This window comes from Cucumis melo, chromosome 10 (assembly GCF_025177605.1).
Source record: "Cucumis melo cultivar AY chromosome 10, USDA_Cmelo_AY_1.0, whole genome shotgun sequence".
Classification (NCBI taxonomy): domain Eukaryota; kingdom Viridiplantae; phylum Streptophyta; class Magnoliopsida; order Cucurbitales; family Cucurbitaceae; genus Cucumis; species Cucumis melo.
In genome coordinates this window covers 1,033,789-1,053,845 of record NC_066866.1, presented here as the reverse complement: position 1 = coordinate 1,053,845, position 20,057 = coordinate 1,033,789, and the positions used below count along the sequence as shown (strand labels likewise).

The window sequence follows — 20,057 nt, the reverse complement described above, 5'->3', positions numbered from 1 at the left end:
GTGGACTGTTGGACCGGGGCTATGGAGAAGCTTAAGGGTTCAGATCGACAAACGGCTTCAAGTAACTACTTAACCAATAATTATTTGGAACAATTCTTTGAAAAAAAAAAAAGTCTACATGTCTAAAGAGATATTTTAAATGAATTTTTTTCAAACTTCAAAATTTCTAAAAATATTATACAAATAGATATAGATAATAATCTATTTTTGTCTTTCGTGGTCCATTGTCAACAAATTGTGATTTTACTACATTTTTGTAAATGTTATGATTCATTTTACTATATTTAAAAGGTTCTTTTTTAACTAATAATTTTGATCAAGCCTAGCTTTATTATTTTTTTTTTAACAAAAGTTAACTTGGCTAGAAAAAGTATTTCTAAAATTCAACAAACCTTAAAACTAACCATACATACTAAACAAACAAAACATGAAAAATTAGACCTAACACAAAAATTTGACACCATTAACAAGATTATCGTTGTTTAATCCATTTATCTTATATCGCAGTTTATACCATACGATTCATCCAACAAAAAGAGATAAAATCATGTAGACACAATTAGTATAGCTAATAGAAAAATAAGGATTAAATCGTAAATTTAGGTTACATAATTTATAAAAAAAAAATTAGAGTTTAGTCAATATAGATCGATAAAACTCTCATAGATAATCTTTACAACAAGAGACATATATAAGAATTATATCAAATTTTAAAAAGTATTTACAAGGTTTTATCAAATCATAAATCCTTTTAAAAACTAAGCATACAACAAAAAAATGGTACTAATTGAAAATCTATCTACGTAGAGGAGAAGAAACCTTGGGAAGAGGGAGTTGGAGAAGAAAGACAAAAGAAAATAAAATAAAGAACACAAATGAATATAAAATTATTAGAATAATTGCTATTTTAGTACTACGTCATTTTTCCTCGTCATTTAGAACTATTTTTCAAACCTTGAGGACTCAAGTGTCACTTTTGAAATCTTAAGAGCTAAATAGGCCATAACACTTGAACTCGAATCTAAAAGTGCATTCTTCCTTTTCATTTTTTCAGGAAAGTACACCTATCAAATTTGTAAGTAAACACAACTGATTACCATTCAAGACAAAGAATATCCGCTACATTATTAATCATTACTAATGATTGAGCGAGGTGGACGTAAAGTGGGTTGGGCTTAATGGGCCTATCAAACAAGGCCCAATTTAATTACCATCAGCCCAAAATCTTGGTAGTTGCGAAATCTTCGTTCGGCTTGAAACTTCCAACCTCGCGAAAAGGAAAATCAGAAACCCTACTTTTCTCCCCTATATAATATAAATAAGAAGCCTTCAACAACGTTTACAGAACCCTAACTAAACTCTCTCTTTCTCTATCTTCCGTTTCCGATTTGCACTCTGCAAAGAACGATGAAGATCGTTGCTGCCTATTTACTCGCCGTTTTGGGAGGCAACACCAGCCCTTCAGCTAAAGATTTGAAGGATATTCTCGGATCTGGTAAATTTTCATCTCCCTCTCATTTTCCCTTTATGTTTTTCTTCGATTCTATAAATTTTTTGTGGACTGCTGGAGAATTTATGTGCTGACGTCTAGTTTTTGGTGTTTATTTGGTTAGTATGTATTGTTGGTTTTATAGTAATGTTTTGTTATTTGTTATCTTGTTATTTTATTTCGCTTCGTTGCGATTCTCTGCCATTTCGAACTATGGAGTTTCGTCTTTAATGGTTTTGTTGTAGAGATAGTTAATCGTTCTACCTCATTTTTGGGCTTGGGAAACAATAAGAACAATGATAGTTATTTGTGGCTGGACATCATTAGATTTTAATTATATGAAACTTCTGTCTATTGTACTATTCTCGATGGTTTGAGAGATTGGGGCTGCATTACGATATGTTATATTAATACGTCAGACTATTATTTGGCTTTGATCTTATAATTGTTGTTTGAAATGTTCAATTTCATTGACTTTTATGCTTTATTCCCACAGTCCTAAAGTCGTGTTATATGTCTGAATTTTATTTCTCACATTTGCATTGGATATGGAGTTACATGGTAGTCAAATGTGTTGAAAGGGGTCATAATTTTTCTTTCTCAAACCATTTTGCAGTTGGAGCTGAAATTGATGAGGAAAGAATTGAGCTTCTGCTCTCTAATGTTAAGGGTAAGGACGTTACAGAGCTCATTGCATCCGGAAGAGAAAAGCTAGCATCTGTTCCTTCTGGTGGAGGTGCTGCTGTGGCAGTTGCTGCCGGAGGAGGTGGTGGTGGTGCAGCTGCCCCTGCTCCAGCTGAAGCAAAGAAAGAGGAGAAGGTTGAAGAGAAGGAAGAATCAGACGATGTAAGCTTCCTTCGTTTCTTGGAATTGCATTTTAGACAGTTGAAATTCTCGCTCCTAAATATATTGAAGATAATGCCAAATGATTCTCCACCTTATAAAACACTGAATGTTTGCTTGAAAAGCTGAAACATCTCCTATAATGAACAATCATTTGTTGATTCTGTGATATTTTCAGCCTATAAACACTACTTCCCTTTGGTTTTTTAAGAAATGATCTGCTCATGATTAATAATCACTAAAGAAAATTGTTTTCCAAAACTTGTTTTTGCTTTTAGAATTTATTTGATATGGGGTTCATCTTAAGACTCATTGACAACAAGAGTAGTAGTCCATCTATCTTATAAAGAGTTAGAATCTTGTTAGTCTTTCCATCCCCTCAAGATGTGGCTCCTAAGTTCACCATTCATGATTTGATCTCAATTGTTTTATTGGACTGAGTACTTGTTTGGATATTGTGTGCTGTGACATCATATTTGATAACAAGATAAGCAGTTCATGTAACTTATGAAATAAACTGGTAACTGAGTTTTAAGATGTGGAAAGCCATAATTGATAATTTTGAATGGCACTTTCACATAAATTTTAAAATAAAGAAGTGTTATGAAATGGCTATCAGGAACCAATCAAAATTTGCTGAACTAGTTTTCTTATTTGTATCGTTAATGTTCTTTTTTAAGTTGATGTAATTTCTTCTAATTCCTTGTTTAATTTTGTTTGCAGGATATGGGCTTCAGTCTTTTCGATTAAGTATAATAACAAAGTTGAATGTTCAGAGATTCTTCAAGATTTTAGATTTTGGAATTTTTGTTTTTTCACATGTAGTGTTTTAACATTATCGTGGTGTTATGATGAGCCTAATGCTGTACTTTTATTTTAATTAATGAAGTTTCGTCGTAATTTTTGGATGCTCTAAAACCATCTGTTTTATATGAGAAAAAATGGAATTGCCGCTATGTCTTGAATTTGAGTTGGAGGCGATCGTGAAGGTGAAACTGCATAGGCAAAGGGTTGGGTAAATTTCTACCCAACTGATAAATTTTAGTTTTAAAGTTAATGAAACTGAGATTTTGCCTTCTTGTCATTTCTTAAATGCGTTTGATTTTGGGAGCCGAAACTTTCAAAACAATTGGAGACTATAGTGCTTTTGAGAGGATTAATTGTGAAGTGAAAGCAAATTAGTGTTTTTCAAATTTGCTTGAAACTTGTAAAATTTGTCAATTTATTTTTTAAGATTGAGATAGTTGAAAATTTGTTAGAAGTAGCCATTGAAAAGTCATATTTGACAGTTTCATTCACAACCACGATGGTCTTGAAAGTTGAATTGCATCAAAGACCTCTCCCTAATCCTATTCCTTACAATGTATGTCAAGAAGATAGGTATTAGATTATCGTAATGAAAGCAAATAGCATATTTTTAAGTCTAATTTTCATGAATTAGGCGGTGAAAATTTCTTGATATTTACTCCAATATTTTCATACTAAGTTGTTTTTGATACAAGTAAAATTGGATGTTTGACATGAGCAGAATTAAATTTGCGATCATGTTATGTCCCCATGTATGAATAAACATGTAATGCCTATTCATATGTTGGACAAAAAGTGGAGATCATGTTTTGATTACTCTTTTTCTTTTGTTTTGTCTTTTAACTACTATTACTAATTTTTAGATTTGCCTAATGCTTAACTCTAGTCGTTTACTCTAATTTTGAAGCTTATATTTATTTTATTGTCTTTTAAAACTTGTCGCTCTTTCTATCTGAAGTGTTTGCTTTCTTTTTCTTTAGTTTTTACTTCTCTTTTATTGGAGCTGAACTATTCAAATAATTGAGGTGTATTTCCTACAAAGATTTATTTTATTAATGATAAATTTACATCATGGTTCGCATAATCCATATTGAAGTCCAAGTTGACAAGGTACATTAATCTATATGTATGTGAATAAGCCTCCTATAAACTTGACTTAGCCACACAACAAATGGTAGATAACAAATACGCTACAACTACCTATATGAAGTATCGAATTACGCTACAACTTAAACTATGTAGGTCGGATTTGAGTTCTTCTGGCCACGCTTTCTTTTTGGGCTAGAACTAATCATGCAAGAGAAGGCATTAACAAGATCCGAATCCTCTTCCGTTATTAAAATTTTGGCTTTACTAGGTTCGGCAAGCAGGAGCTTGCCCACGAGGTATCCTGCAATTGACCATGTTTGAAATAGGCGTGCTTGTTTCCCAATGAACCTTCCTTTTCTCGTGTCGTAATATTCGGGCCACTTGTCTCTGGACAGACGTCGCTCGGCAATCTCAATGGCTCTTGATGCAATTTCTGGTCTGTTCATCTTTATGCATGCAACTGTGAGCTGAGAAGGGTAGATCAAAAAAATACTTCAACATTGTATTTCGCATTCTCATGTCCAAAGACAACGGACATAAATGTAGACATACATAGTATATGCCTTTGTTGTCAAGGAACAATAAGTCTTAAGCCGAAGATTGAACAGATCGGGTTGCAAAATGACAGTTATAGAGAAAAAAGCGAACTACGGATAGTAATTGAGTAATCAAAACCAATAAAGTGCTTCTAAACTTCAAATTCTGATGACATTTTCTGCTTTTTGAAGGATCTAGAGACTGCTAGTAAGATCAGAAATCTGACTTGAGAGTTAACATACCTGCCACAACAATGTTGGCCACGAACCTGCATTGTGGTATGACCATGGCCTGCATTAACAGAAACAAAATTCGACATCAAAAAAAGAGGAAGCATTCCTTTTTTTCCTTCAAATGAATCTCACAATACAAACTCAAGTAAATTACGTGTTCTTGGGATCGCTGCCAGTGATGATTTGCCATTCCTGACCTTCAAGAGCAGGGTAACAAATTTTGAATGGCATGTCTGCAACTAAATCCCCCCATTTGAATTCAATGAGATCCAAAATGGCGTGGGATTGGCCTATTGTAGCAAGACTACTTACGATGGACCACAAATTTCCTAGAGAAAAGAACCGGAAATCCATGTGAGCCGGTTGCAAATTTCCAATCAGATAACCTCCTTTAGTAGGCATCCATTCCACCAACCAAGAAGGAATTTGATCTGGGTAGATGTTGAATTTGTTGACTGCATCGTATGAATACTCTTCTGTCTTGTAACGATAAATTTCATTCAGTTTTTGCAAATCGACCCAATAATACTCTCTGATATGAAATGAAAGAGCCACCAGACGATTGTTAAGTGCACGGATAAGATCAGCTGATCCGTCCTCAGGAGTAAGCATCTCACGTGCACAAACTAATGCTGAATAAAAAAGTGCCTACAGAAGAGGTAAAACGAACATTTTATGACCAGTGTAACTTAAATGTGCATAGAGTAAAAACATCAATTTCTATGAATGCTACTGCAAAATCATACTGCAAGTGCAAACTGTTAATTACTTTAGAAACAACGGCTTGAGGGGGGAGTGAAAAAAAAGAAAAAGAGGAATACAACGATATACGAAAAACCAGGCAAGCAACAAAGACCGCACTATAGCAAGGAATTTGGTAAAGGAGTAACAAAAAGTCAGTTCAAAGTTAAACGTGAAATCTCACCAAGAACCAAACATCACTAGGGTCCCTTTCCACACCTTTATAACTCTATTATTTCTCATTCCCAAAGATCCTACAACAGAGAACACACCCCCTAGAAAAACAAACCTTTTCACAGAAAGGCGGGATGGAGGAAGAACTCCCCAATTGAGTCGTGCCAATTGAAAATGAAGGTAATGTTGCAATATCTAGGCTATTCATGGTTACTAAATCCCCTTTCCTCTTCTCACATTTCCAATGCCATGGCAACCACTGAACATATTAAAGGCAAAACTTCTAGATCATAAGCAATTACAATTAGTTTGGTGATTTCTTACTTGGATTTCGAGAGGATGACCATGAATTCCCATACGACGATCTATCATACAAGAGCCGTCAGTTACCAATAAAGTAGGGAACATATCGAAGCCATCAGCAAGACAAAGCCTCAATATCATTTTGATCCCAGTTTGGACATCAACTCTCTCCTGAACTGAGAGATCACCAGAGCATTTTCCATATGCACGCAATAAAATTATCCACCATAATCCTAATAAGACAGAGAAGCACACGTGTGATGTTTCGGATATTGAAATACAATGAAACTTTTCTTCTAAATGAAAATGGAAATACTTGATGGTCTTTGTACCTGAGTCAACAGGAGCAACACGGCCAATTGCTGCCTCCCCAAAGTCAGGATCCAAAACCTCTTCTGTTGCTGAGTCATCACCATCTAAAGGAACTGTTCGGACCTTGAAACTAGCCGGCATCAATCCTTGACCAGGACTGTGACAGTCCATAGTTTTCTCCCAGCTCTGGGGAGTAACAAATCGCAAGCATTAGTCAGAGAAGTAAAAACAATGGAAGGTAATTAAAAATGATCTTTTGATGTACGTAAGATTAGATACCTGCAACTGAAGCGTGTGGAGGATAAAATTGCGAACAATATCGTATTCTCCCTTCAACAAAAAAGCTATACCAGAAGGTATGAAATCACGTATAAAGACCTGATCATAATTTAGTAAATTAGAACTAGTAGGGTCCCTTGCAGCAATTGTTCCAATTGGACTGTTACAGTAATAAACAATGGATTCCCGAAGCAAGTCCCACGCCTCATCCTCAATCGACTCAATACTAATCTTATGAAAAGGATCTCTAACCGCTCCATTTGTGCCATTAGAAATTGAACTCTTAATCTCCTGTTTTGCAAACTGAACATCTTGAAACTCCAAAGCACTTGATCCATTTGGTCTATTGTTGATTGGACTCGATGTCTCTGCACCGTCCACAAACCATGTTCCATTTCCACCTTCTGGAGTCATACCACTTGTGCTTTGTGCTTGTTGGCATCTGCAACGGTATAACGGACGACGGTTACATTTCGTTTTCCCACTAAAGCTTGTTCTTATCCCCTGTAATAGCCTACTTGAGCATTTTGACAAATTCCTATTGCTCAAGACCCCCTTCTTCTTCACAAACTTTACTTGCGATATAAAAGAAAATGTTGAGTCGAAATTGCTCGAATATGGGGTTGAACATACAGCCCGAGGTACAACCCCTGAAAAGATTTGCAGGGCTGCTTCCGATGTGCCCATCTCTGAAGAAATTACCAACCCAAATAATCTGATTTATATTAAAGTTTTTCCAATGCAAACGATGGGCTATTGATTTTTCAACTTCACTCGAAGAATACAGATAATATCTGCACAAAAATCATGACTACATTAAAAACATCACAAAATTAAAATCACATGATAAATAGAACCGCAAACGAGTGAATCAATCACATCCTAGAAAAGCTTGTCTTAACACAGCATATATTTCTTTAACTTCCAGCTCCAAGAAGAAGAAAAACAGCTGAAATAATACAAAATTTTAGGGCCAGAAATTCCAACAGCTACATATCAAATCCTCAAAACCTATTTACAAATGCCAACAGGAAACCTGAACTTGTATTATTACTTCCTGCGATCAGGTTAGCTAATATCTACCAAACGATTCACAATCCATAGTTGAGACACTGATTCTATAATCTGATACTAAAAACCCACATCATCTTCTGCAATGGAGATTAGATTCCAACAGCAAGCGAAAGGAAAACAACAAAAACTATAAAAATGAAATACAATTACCTCCAAAGTTTTAGTTTAATCGCCAAAAAAATATCCTAAAACAGAAACTCATAGCATCAACCTAATGTAAATCAAATTTCGACAAACTAATTAGAAAAGATTTACGATACTTCGCGGCCAGATTGAGTATGCAAAAGAATGAACAGAGGAAAAACGAAAAACACAGATAGTTAATTGAACAAAATCATCGAAGATAGAAGTAGCAACCCACCGAATTCTATGATTTCAGAAAGGAAAATGATTGGAGAAATACGAACAAATTTCGGAGCTTTCGTGAAAGAAGAAGAACAGAAGTGGAAAAAAAAGATCAGTGGCTTAAGCCAACGAAATATAAAGCATGTTTTTTTCACGAATCCGTCAAGTGGACGAAAGAGGCAAAAATCAACCTGTATTCTTTCGTGAACTTTTTCTTTTTTTCTTTTTCTCTAATATTTTTGTCCACATCTCTATGATTTTTCTTTCCCAATGCCTATGGTTTTTATAATATTATTTTTTTAATGTTTAAAAACGAAGAGCTGTAATTTTTTATATTTTTCTAATGATTTGTTTATTCTTTTTTCTGTGCCCTAAAATTTTAAAACTCTGTGTCACCTTACAACTTTCAATAAGTATTAACACTTTTTTTTTTAATGTTTTTCTTTAAAGAAAAATTGGTCTAATTTTTCTTAGAATATTTTTAAGGTATTCTTTTTAAAATAAAAATTAATAAACTATTTTAAACCATATTACTAAGAAAACAAAATTCAATACGTTTAATTTTTCTATAAGAGGTAAATATTTTATGAAATGTTTTATATTTTATAATTTTTCTGTTTGTTAATATAAATATGATTAGTGAAAATGTTCTTTTTAACAACCTATTTTCTAAATTTAAGTGTTTTTTAATTGAAAAAACAGACTAAATGTGTAGTAGGAAAGTTTGAATGTTTATACCCTTAAAAGAGAAATTGATGTTAATTGTTGTTGATTTTTAAAGATATTGTATTTTCAAATATTTGTATGCTGAGTAATTTTAACAAAGGGATGTGTGGTGTATTTATCATGTATTTTTAGGTTATAAGTTATTAATCATCTATGGCATAGCTCGAAATCAAAACATGCTCTCTTATGATAAAAAATAATATAGATCAACTCTAATGATGGACATACATTTATTCTCTTGAAGTCAAAGTTAAAAGAAAAATTTAGATCAATTTCTATTTCTAAAAAACAACAAAGGGTTGTTAGTTTCACGTTCAAAGAGTTTCATAAGACCACAACGCTTACACTACTCATGCCCGATAATGTTTTGGGAGTGAAAATTGGTTGAAATATTGTCTACCTTGAGTTCAAACCATTGATGCACCAGTTTTTCTTGACTTTAGGTTGCATTTATAATCTTCTATGTTGTTATTTGTACTAAGAAAACACAAATAAAATAATAGTATATTTCTCTCTAAACATTAAGAAATGAAAAATAAAGATAAAACAAAAAACACCTTTGAGTTGTAGCTTCGATTCTCTACATTCTATTAATGTGAATAAAATTTGATAAAATCTTTAGATTCAAAACTAGATTGTCTTTTATTTCAATACATACAATCTAATTCGTTGGATTTACATCTTCGAAGACATTGAAGAATGTACCACTAGACTAACTAATAATATTAATAAGAAGTCTGGTATATATATATAAATTACAAAATTGAGGGGACTCGAACCTCCTCTAGACCTACACTAAATCTATCTATGGTTGATTGATTATAAAGTATAATACCTTGTATCTCTTCATCATGGTGTGTGATGTTAGAACATACATGTTGTTCCTTCATCTATGGCTCCAATGTCTGACGCTTTTGGTTGGTTTTGGACGGTATCGAATGATACATTTGGTACTCTCACCAAGCTTTTGGTGAATTATCTCTTCCATGTCAAAAATACTTTCTGCTAGCCAATTTACAAAAAGTTCTTCCAACTAGAAATGAAAAAAAAAAAAAGAATTCATTTGAATATATTTCATTCATGGTATATTGTTGTAAATATAAACATCCATTTAAAGATTATAATCTTTCTTAATTGATTTTTAGTTGGGGTGAATTTTTGTAATTTACCTTTAGAGGTGATTGGAGCCATTTAAGCTCTTCTATTCAATCAATGAAATTTATTGTTTTTTTTTTTAAAAAAAGATATTGTTCACTTTGTTGTAACAAATTGACAAATATATATTTTTTAAATACAAAAAAGAAAAATGCTCCTTATCTTTATTTATAGCTATAGAGCTTATATTTTATGAAACTCATCATGCATTGATACAACATTAATTGCAAATTTAAAATTTATACACCAAAGGAAGTACAAATGGTTTTATCTCTGGTTAATTACGTGTCCACAAAGTCCATACATATGAATTAAGGGATTTAAAAAGCAATGAAAAGTGTCACTTGGAAAAAGTCAAAGCTGACTGATCCAAATAGGGATAAGCATGATAGGTCGAAAAACCAAGCTGACTGATCGAATTAAAGGTGGTCGATCAAAGATAAGAAAAGATTCGGTTGGTGCCGATTTGAGATTGAAAAAAATCCAAACTGACAACATTCTTATAAATTTTAAAGGTCCAATCGACTGATCAATCAACCAACAATCGATTTGTATTCCTTCGGTCGGAATCGATTTGAATATTTATTAAACCAACTATAATCGACTCGACGTTGGTTTGGTTGAAAAACTGACTACGATCGATCAATGTTCACTATAATCTTTAATATTTATTTATTCTTGTCAATAAAAAGATTAATTAATGAAAAAAGAAACAGAAATAGATATTCCAAGAACTGAACACCGATCATTGCAAAAATATGAATACACATTGCAAAAATATTGAGTCAATAACTTAACATATTTTTGTGACACGATTTCATGTTTTGCGTACCAAATACTCACACATGGCCAAAGCTTTACCTCTCACTCATTGCCAACAGTAAAGCTTTGTTTATGTTTGACCACACGCTTATCCTATTGCTCCCCTTTCACGTGAGAAACCATAAGAAATACCTTTTCCTTATTTAGAAAATAAAGTTGCAATATTAACCTAAAACCTTTAACAAAGATTTCAAAATTGAGTATTGAATGAAAATTGAGACTTGAGGTATGACAGTAACTTAAACCCGTGTGAAGGGGTCTAAAGTTTCAATTTTCATTTTAGGATACTAACTTATCATTCAAAATCCGATTTTCTATAACCTTTTACGGATCTATACTTCAACAATGGTTTTGAAATTTAGGATGATCTTGCAATTTTTATGAAAATAGAGATATATTTTAATCAAATAAAAAATTCGAGAGTGGTTTAACCTTATATGTAAAGTCGTATTTAAGGTAGAGGATAAGTTTTCAAAAGCTAAAGTTTCAAAATAATAATAATAAGAAAAACAAGAACAATGCCATTAAAAAAAATGAAATAATAATAACAATAAATTTTATTCACATAATATACGTATTTCTCAATCACAAGAGCGAGAATAAAAACACTATATATGGCTCTAAGGACATGATTGATTGGACATGGTTAAAAATAACTTTCAAGTGTTTAAAAAGTGTTTGGAAGAGCAAGAAATTCGAGATCCCTTTTACCTAAACACTAATTCAAGAAAAGGCAGAATTACTTTAAAATAAAATATAAAAAAAATATTTTAAAATAAACAAATAAATAAAACAGAATTGGATTGCCAGTTGACACACTAACTACAATCTGAAAATTCAACCAAAGAAACAAAGAAACAGATAGCAAAACCTTGTTATAGTCCTCAAGTTTGGATGCTAAGGAATTGAAATAAATGTGGTTCTCAAACAAAGCTTATCCATTCCATGGGGCAAAATTTTGGTTAAAGGATAGGTAAGGTTACAAGCAAAACTAGGAATTCTCACATACATATATGCGTGTATTTATATATCATATATATATATATATATATTTGCGGCAAGAAATGAAAGAGAGAAGTATAGTTGGAAAGCCAATATTCTGTTAAAAGCCACATTTAACAAAACCTGCTCTAAGTTTTCAAGAATCAGATGGGAAAGAAAAATGATAAACCACTAATAAGCAGACACAGCACACTCATTATATATTTATGTATTTTTTTTCCCTTTTTTTTTTTTCAAATCACGCAATTAAAACCCATAAAATGCTACACAATAGAGGAGACTATATAAACACTCTCCTTAGGAGGATTGGTAGAAGAATTAGGGAACAAACCCAACATCTTTGAAGTATTCATGCTCAAGGGCATTCCTGGCAGTGACTCTTTTGGTGGGATCCAAGCACAGCATTTTCTGAAACATAATGGTCAAATCTGTCAAGAAAGAGATATCATATAGCATATACATTTGCTACTAACATATGACATGAAATTAGTTATATTATGGGTTTTTTATATTTTATTATTGGAACTACAAAAGCTTAACTAGGATAGTGATATGTTAATGACCAAGAGTTCTATGATTTGAATCTCATTGGTAGAAATCAAGAATTGCTTTCTAAACAGGAAAGGACCATTCTAGTATTGTATCAGGCATCAAATTCAAAGGTCTTTACACGTGAGATATTTATTATTAATTTTTTTCCTATGGGATCGATGTTGAAAGATAAGATAGGAATGGAAGAGCCAGATACATACTGTCAGCATGTTACAGATTTGTGGTTAGCAAGATTGTTTTCTTTGGATCGTAGGGTGAGTTGGATTTTTGGGGGAAAGGAGCAGTAGAGTGTTTCGTTGGGGGAAAGAGACCCTAGTGAGGTTTGGTCCTTGGGAAGATTTCATGTTTCTCTTTTTTAGGTTTGGTTTCGAAAACATTTTGTAATTATTCTCTGGGCAATATTTTAGTTGGAAACCTCTTTTTCTTTTTCCTGAATGAAAGAAGTTGTTTATACATACATACATACATATATATATATATATATATATATATAAAGGACTGCCTCTCACCTCCACCCCTCCTTAAACCAAAAGAAGAGGAAATAGAGGCAAATCAACTACCAACACTTAATGATCTAGATCATGAGATATAAATGAAGATTTAAATGAGGGGAAAAAAGTGGCATACTCTCACTTCCCAAGGCCCCAAAGAAAAAGGTTATACTTACAGAGAGAAGATCAATTCCAGCGGCTTCAAGATTAGGAACTACAGAAGCCAGGTCCTGTTGAAGTAGAATACAAGCAAACTCAAACAACGAACGTACAATGATATTTTGGTAAGATAAAAAAATTAATTCAATTCAAATTACCTTGGGAGGCCACTTGGGGAAAGCAGATTTAAAATCAGGCAAAGATGTAACACCAGGCCACGTATCTTCATTTGGAGTTCCCAGAACTCTTTGTATCCCATACAAAGTGGTTAGTTGAAAGCATGAATAGGTTAGACAGACATAGACTTGGATGAGAAATATTGCTTTAGGTGTTATCCTAGTCATACTACTATGAATGAAACTCTGGAGCCCAATCACTCCACTTTTAAGGGACTAATTTATAGAAACATATTTCATACTCTCCACCATGAGCATTCATATAAGGCTGCCGTAGCCAGATGAACCGGGTTTTGTTGCTTTATATGTATAAGAAACTATTTCATTGAAGAATGAAATTATCCAAAGGGATTAAAATAAAAAAAAAATAAGGTTCCATTTAAAGGGAGTACAAAAGACGTTTTGTTGCCTTTATTTTTCAAAATTCCTAAATCCTCTCCCCCCGGAGGAAAAAGGAAATTAATACGAAAGAGATGACGGAAAAATCCAGCCACCAAGAAAATGGGGGGAGAACTCCTCCCTCTTTAGTAGAATAGAGAGATTCATTTATTATTATTACTACTATTTTATATTCCATTAATGCTTGGGTTATCTTTCTCCATCTTGACTAATCTTGTAGGAAAATACTAAATCTGGTAAAACTCATCGGATATTTAAATCCTACATAGGAGATTACCAAGGAGAGATTTTGGTGTACTCCCAATCGTAACAATATTACGAGACCAACAAAATAGCAGGCTAGTTTGTACTCAATTAAAATTTGGCAAATAGATTGGACCATATCCTCGTAGGGAGTGGAGGATAAATGCAAAAATAAAGCTACTTACCTAAATATCTTAAACAGTTCATCAATCTCAGAGTCTCCAGGGAACAACGGCCGCTGATTAACCATCTCAGCAAATATGCAACCCACTGACCACACATCCACGGGGGTGGAATAATGTCGGGAACCAAGCAATATTTCTGGTGCTCTGTACCAAAGGGTCACCACCTAGATGGTTCCTCCAATTATTATTATTAACTTGAGAACACAAAAATATAACAGGATGATGCAACAAAGAAAAAAGTCATGGACGAATTGAATTATTGGGAAAAAGGATAAAGAAGAAAATAAAAATCCGACCAAAACTAGCAGAGCAACAATAGATGCCATAAAAAATGGAAACTAATACACTTTCCAAACCTTAGTAGAGTTTGGTAAAAGGTCAGGAAAAAATGTCCATAGTGCATTCTACTTTTACCAACTACAGAGAAACCTACTGAAGTCATCCTTTCGACTTCTTTTGGGAGGGTAAGAAAATCAACAGTTTATTTGTCACTAAATTTGTTAAGCGAGGAAATCTGAATTTTCTCGCAAACAAGAAGATGAAAAGCGAAACAAAATAAAATCATCAAAATGATGTGAAGTTGTCACAGGCTAGAAATCTGAACCCCCGGGAGATCGTGTTCTCAAGCACACTCGCAATTCTATTTCAAACATGGAAAAGTAGATGATCCCAATTAGGTTTTCTAGCTTCATTACATTTTACGACATCTGATCAACTCTTGAACAAAAGCTTACTGAACATTTTCAAAAACCTTAGATCATATGGCTTTTTCATTCTTCTGATTAATACATAGGCTCAGAAAGTTACTTCATGATTCAAGGGCCTCTTCTATAGATCGCTGAAGCCAAAGCTAATCTTTCCTGCCAATGTTGTCATTAGATGGAAAACTTGCCCTAGACTTACCTAGCCAGTTTCCATATGGCTCGCTTACACCCATTTAATGAAATTCTCCTCATTAATTATGATTATCTGAAAGTACAACCAACTGCACATCATATTAGTGCTCCAAATTATGTTTCTAATATACTTTATCTGAGGAATAAATCGTATCACAATGTCTACATTGGAAGTAAGAAAAATGGCAAAGGATACAAGTTTAAACAATCATGCAATGTAATAAATTCACAACACAATCATGCAATGTAATAAATTCACAACAAAAAAATTACAAAGATTATCATCCAGTGTATATTCATACCTCATGCGTGAATGTTCTAACAGGAATACCAAATGCTCTTGCCAGTCCAAAGTCAGCAAGCTTCAGAGCATTGGTACGACGATCAATCAGCAGATTTTGGGGTTTTAGATCTCGGTGAAGAACTCTATGAGAATGACAATATGCAATGCCACGAAGAATTTGATAAAGAAACATCTGCATGACATAAGAGGAAAAAAAAATTGTTAGACAGCCACTTCACCATTTTATCGTTAAACCAAGAGTTATAACAAGATCAAAGGAAAATATGAGGAAATGAAAGAAACGAAACGAAACGAATTTGAAGCAAAAGCATCATGCCGAATTGATACAAAAAATATAGCATCAAACCTATTCACGATATCAGTTAGGAAGGAGAAGGTATTGCACATACAAAAAAGGAACACCATGACCAACCTTGACATAGTACCATAAAAACACGTCATTTTTCCAAAAAGTTCTTAATGATTAAGAAAGACACAAAACTAGGCTGTTAGAAAAGATGTGCGCTTGATGGAAAATAAAAACATGATATTCTATAATGAATTAGTTATTATGCCAATTAACCAAAAATGCAGCCACTCACTTTTACTTGGCGTGGATCCTTTGAAAATTCAGGAGAGGAATCCATATGCTTCTTCAAATCCAAATCCAGGTACTCAAAAACAAGATACAGGCGCTTCTCGCTATGCACTACATCTTGTAACCTAGAGACAGCAAACCAATTGAAAACTACATTGTCATACATGTATATAAAGACATCACAGATGGAAATGATTCAGTTTCCAGCAAATTGATTATAAAAATAACAAGAAGGCAGAGTGCAAGTGCCACTTTTATGAGTGTGATAGACCATTGAAAAGGTACATGATATCATGCTCATATTTATTTGTCTAATTGCAAACCACTGAATAAAATGTAATCAATGGATACTCCGTTTTAATTGAGAACTACATATATCTCAGGATGACCTACACGACAGTAATAACAGAAATAGATGCTGCCTTTGAGATAAATAAGTTCCACCTACACATGCTCCAGCCCATCTCTGTGAATTGAACAAATAGTTTCTACATCGGGCTCCTAAGCCTAAGTGAAGTCAAAACTGAGAGTGGAAGAAGTCGTTTTATTGCAGCATTGTCTTCAAACACAACGCTTTTTCAATAAAAAAGACAGGCTGCTTTCAAATTTTTTAACTAAATTGGAAAGAACCTCGTCTATTGAGCAGATTGAAGAAGAATGTCCCTTACAGTATTGTGCAAAAAACTGTACCACCATTATTAGTTGAACGAGGGTAGGTAATTAACAGTGACACGTACCTCACAATGTTGCCATGCTGCATTTCCTTCAACAGTGAAATTTCACGGATGGCTGTGCTTGGCACTCCCTCATCTTCTTGCTCCAACCGGATCTTCTTCAAAGCAATAGTCTCGTTGGTGACGCGATCGCGTGCCTTGTAAACTACACCATAAGTTCCTTCTCCAATCTTCTCAACTTTCTCATACTACGAAGCCAGCCCACAAAGCGAATAAGATCAACTAAGAAAAAAATGAAAAAACGAAACAGAAAAACAAGCATTTCAAATCCAAGAAAATCATCACTAACCTGTTCCATCGAGTCAAAGAAAAGTACCAAAGTTCTCAAAGCTTAAATCCTACAAACAACAAGACAAATAACGATGTAGATTTAGTGCAATACAGACCATATAACATTATAAATAACAAAATGATGATAAGAAAGCGAGAATGTCAGAAACATCAATGGACACCACTGAAAAGGCGAAGAAAACAGATTCGCACAGGTCAAGGACCGGATCCGCGTTGAAATGGAGTCAACTCAGTCAGTAGACTCGGTTGAACTCACTAGGACCACATTGGAAGCAAGCATTTCCAAAACATAGTTTAACATCGGAATTTCTCCAATGAATCGCTCATTTTCACTTCATTCCTTTATCATCTTTCCTTTCTTGGAATTCCAATTACCATTAGACAGAAAAGCAAAGTACAGCAAAAGCATCTAGGAACCAAATTAAAGAAAGAATAACAGAGAGTTATTGAATGAAGAACAAGAACAAACCTGGTTGAATCAAAGCCGAACCCGTGGGAATCGGGGACGGTGTCGGAGCGTAGAGAGGCGCAGTAAAAATGGCGCCGCAGAAGAAAGAAGAAGAAGAGGAGGAAGAGGAGGGGAAGGAAGGAGAGTGGGTATCTATGTAATTTCACTTTGACTGAACTTCTTTTCAAATTTATTTATTAATCATTTTTATTGGCTATGATTATTATTTTTTTTTTAATTATGTTTTGCTCCTAAAATCTCGAACTTATTAATATCCCCTTTTTATTCATTCATGGTTTTAAATAAATATTTGAATCTATAAAGTTTGAAAGTTTTATTTAAATATTTGTTTATGTTTGAATACTTCATTTCTATTCCCAAAACTTGGAGGGTATAATTATAAATACAACGATACTTTAAATATTGATATTAAAAAACTAAATTTGTAGGGGTAATTAGCAATCTAAGAGATGATATAATAAACCGTTTAAGCGCCAAAATATATACTAATATATTAAATTGGAAACCACCTCACCATTTCACCTTTAATTGCCGCCAGGCACGTGCGAAGACAAATAAGGAAGAAGGGAGACAATTGCTACTACCTAATTTGTCTTCGATTCAAATTCATTTATTTTAAGAAAAAGGTGACATTTCCAAAAATAGTAGAATATTTAAACTATATAAAAAATATAGTAAAATTTATTGAATATTGCAGTCATTTAATTTTTTTTCTTAATATTTTTATTTTTTTATATCCATGACAATTAAAAAAAAAAAAAAAACCTTTCCTTTTTTTTAAGGGATCGTTATTTTAATTTTTGTATTGAGTTGATTTTATTTAATGCATAATTAAAAAGAAGTTCTTGTCATTAATAATATTTGATGATAAATATATTATAATTCACAAGTTAGGTCTCAATAATCGTGATGTAATTTTAAATTGATCTTAGGGTTAATTCAAATATATATTTGTGTCTTTTTCATCTCAAAAGTTATTTTTCAATCTTACACCTCATTGTAATCAAATTATATCTTTATAATCCCAGCAATTTTAAAAACTCCAATTTAATTTATACTTATAGTATCCAATTTGGTTATATAATTTTAAAAATTTAACTAAATAAATGTTTGTGCATACTATGATGAATTGTTATAGATCAAAATAGATTGTTATATTTGTTGATTTGTATCATGATAGACACATATAATTGTTTATCTTGGTCCGTCGTGATCCTATTACTATTAGGAATAGATCGTGATATTTTACTTATTTAGGAATATTTTAAGAACTTTCCACATTATTTATTTATTTATTATATTTATTTTTTTTGGAGGTGGCAAGGTGAGAAGAGAATTGAGAAGCAGCTTCCATTCCCTTATGATATGAAAATAATGCTCGAGAGTCGAGATAGTGGGCTGGACCAGAAATGATAGGCCCAGATGTAAAGCCTTTAGGCCCACTTTTTTTCAACTTTTTTTCTCGCTTTTTAATGCCGAAGAATATTTATTTATTTATTTTCACATTATTAGCTTTCCCATTTCCTTGTGATTTGTTGGGTTATTTATTTCTCTCACCCTCTTTTTATGATCGAATGTCTCTACCAAGATTTTAAATAACAGTAAAATAGAAGAAGAAGAAGAAAAGAAAATAAAGAAAGTTATTATTGATGTAAACAATTCATATGGCATTTGCCTATGGCTATGGCCTCCTCGTGATATGGATGAAAGTTGTTCTTTTTTTAATTCCATATATCTTTTAGATTAAATTACATATTCCTTTCACGTATTTTTCTCCCACTTTAAAAGCAATAAAATAAAAAATGAAGACAAAAGGGAATGTTGGTCTAGAAGAGCACAGGAAATCCTACTCCCGTGGTCAAAATCAATCATTATATACCATTGAAGCCAAAAAGAAAAAAATAGATTGGATTGGATCTTAGAGATTATAACCTAAACCGTAATATTTTCTAAAAATTATAAATATAACAAAATCTATATTGTCAACAAAATTTTTTGTTGGTGATAAAATCCTAAATTTAGAAATATTTGCAAATTCTATTATACTATGATATATCTATATTGGTAACAAACTTTTATTAGTACCAAACTCGTGTCAACGATATTGTCTATCATAAATAAACTTCGACGATTGAATCAAAATTTTGAAATATTTATAAATTCTTTTACACTATGACGTATCTACTAATTCTTTGGACAAAGTTGTTATATTCGCAATTGTTTCTAAAAATAAATTAGAAAGTGTATGATTTGAAGGCTAACTTTGTTTTTAGTAAATTAATAAATATTGTTTGATCAAACTTTTCTAGTTAAACAATCAGCCAAAAGTCCAATGTGGTCAAAATAAAATGAGGACTTCACATTTAATTGCTTAAAAAATGGCATTTGGAAGCATTTGAAAAATCATTTCAAATATAACATAAATTAAATGTTGCCCGAGAATGTAAAGCAAGAAACAATGTCTTTTTCTTGCTTGAAGCAATATTTTTGGCTCAATCACCAATCAGAAGGATTCTTATTTAATCTCTCGGCCAAGTGGAGAAAGCTTTCCCTTCAATTTTGACAACCTAACAACTTAGAGCAGATAAACAACAATATAATAAATTCATGATATACATTTAAAGAGCGGAGAAAATAAAGTTTTTTTTTT

General features: G+C 32.8%; 3 protein-coding genes across 6 annotated transcripts; 1 reads left to right on the top strand and 2 right to left on the bottom strand.

Annotated features, from left to right (window-relative positions):
* Positions 1-1,248: 1,248 nt before the first annotated feature.
* LOC103489399 (60S acidic ribosomal protein P2-4-like) lies at positions 1,249-3,250 on the top strand. Of its 2 annotated transcripts, XM_008448548.3 has the most exons (3): positions 1,249-1,495; positions 2,106-2,335; positions 3,056-3,250. In XM_008448548.3, exons 1-3 carry the CDS (start codon positions 1,408-1,410, stop codon positions 3,080-3,082), a joined length of 345 nt encoding a protein of 114 aa, XP_008446770.1. In that variant the 5' UTR covers positions 1,249-1,407; the 3' UTR covers positions 3,083-3,250. The 2 variants fall into 2 exon arrangements, with proteins under 2 accessions (XP_008446770.1, XP_050946976.1); XM_051091019.1 differs by having other exon boundaries at positions 1,326-1,495; positions 2,106-3,250.
* A 919-nt stretch (positions 3,251-4,169) lies between these two features.
* On the bottom strand, positions 4,170-8,465 carry LOC103489400 (neutral/alkaline invertase 3, chloroplastic). Of its 2 annotated transcripts, none has more exons than XM_008448549.3 (7): positions 8,243-8,465; positions 6,808-7,601; positions 6,549-6,714; positions 6,238-6,449; positions 5,153-5,646; positions 5,008-5,056; positions 4,170-4,695 (listed from the first exon to the last, which is right to left on the bottom strand). In XM_008448549.3, the coding sequence occupies exons 2-7, from the start codon at positions 7,492-7,494 to the stop codon at positions 4,369-4,371; spliced, it is 1,935 nt and encodes a 644-aa protein (XP_008446771.2). In that variant the 5' UTR covers positions 7,495-7,601; positions 8,243-8,465; the 3' UTR covers positions 4,170-4,368. The 2 variants fall into 2 exon arrangements, with proteins under 2 accessions (XP_008446771.2, XP_050946975.1); XM_051091018.1 differs by lacking the exon at positions 8,243-8,465 and adding an exon at positions 8,032-8,215.
* Positions 8,466-12,009: 3,544 nt separating this feature from the next.
* LOC103489404 (cell division control protein 2 homolog A) lies at positions 12,010-17,569 on the bottom strand. 2 transcript variants are annotated; one of them, XM_051091017.1, is made up of 9 exons: positions 17,408-17,569; positions 16,937-16,985; positions 16,651-16,835; positions 15,918-16,038; positions 15,335-15,508; positions 14,137-14,300; positions 13,292-13,379; positions 13,151-13,204; positions 12,010-12,359 (listed from the first exon to the last, which is right to left on the bottom strand). In XM_051091017.1, the coding sequence occupies exons 2-9, from the start codon at positions 16,943-16,945 to the stop codon at positions 12,354-12,356; spliced, it is 801 nt and encodes a 266-aa protein (XP_050946974.1). In that variant the 5' UTR covers positions 16,946-16,985; positions 17,408-17,569; the 3' UTR covers positions 12,010-12,353. The 2 variants fall into 2 exon arrangements, with proteins under 2 accessions (XP_050946974.1, XP_008446776.1); XM_008448554.3 differs by having other exon boundaries at positions 12,010-12,339.
* Between the last annotated feature and the right edge of the window lie 2,488 nt (positions 17,570-20,057).

Excerpts from the sequence above, each read along its gene's own strand:
- LOC103489399 (XM_051091019.1), top strand. The coding sequence starts at position 1,408 with ATGAAGATCGTTGCTGCCTATTTACTCGCCGTTTTGGGAGGCAACACC. Across the intron at positions 1,496-2,105 it reads GAAGGATATTCTCGGATCTG|TTGGAGCTGAAATTGATGAG; the intron begins GTAAATTTTCAT and ends ACCATTTTGCAG.
- LOC103489400 (XM_008448549.3), bottom strand. The coding sequence starts at position 7,494 with ATGGGCACATCGGAAGCAGCCCTGCAAATCTTTTCAGGGGTTGTACCT. Across the intron at positions 6,715-6,807 it reads TCCACACGCTTCAGTTGCAG|AGCTGGGAGAAAACTATGGA; the intron begins GTATCTAATCTT and ends GTTACTCCCCAG. Across the intron at positions 4,696-5,007 it reads GGCCAACATTGTTGTGGCAG|CTCACAGTTGCATGCATAAA; the intron begins GTATGTTAACTC and ends TACCCTTCTCAG.
- LOC103489404 (XM_008448554.3), bottom strand. Across the intron at positions 16,039-16,650 it reads CAGCATGGCAACATTGTGAG|GTTACAAGATGTAGTGCATA; the intron begins GTACGTGTCACT and ends TGCTGTCTCTAG. Across the intron at positions 13,380-14,136 it reads GAACTGTTTAAGATATTTAG|AGTTCTGGGAACTCCAAATG; the intron begins GTAAGTAGCTTT and ends TGGGATACAAAG.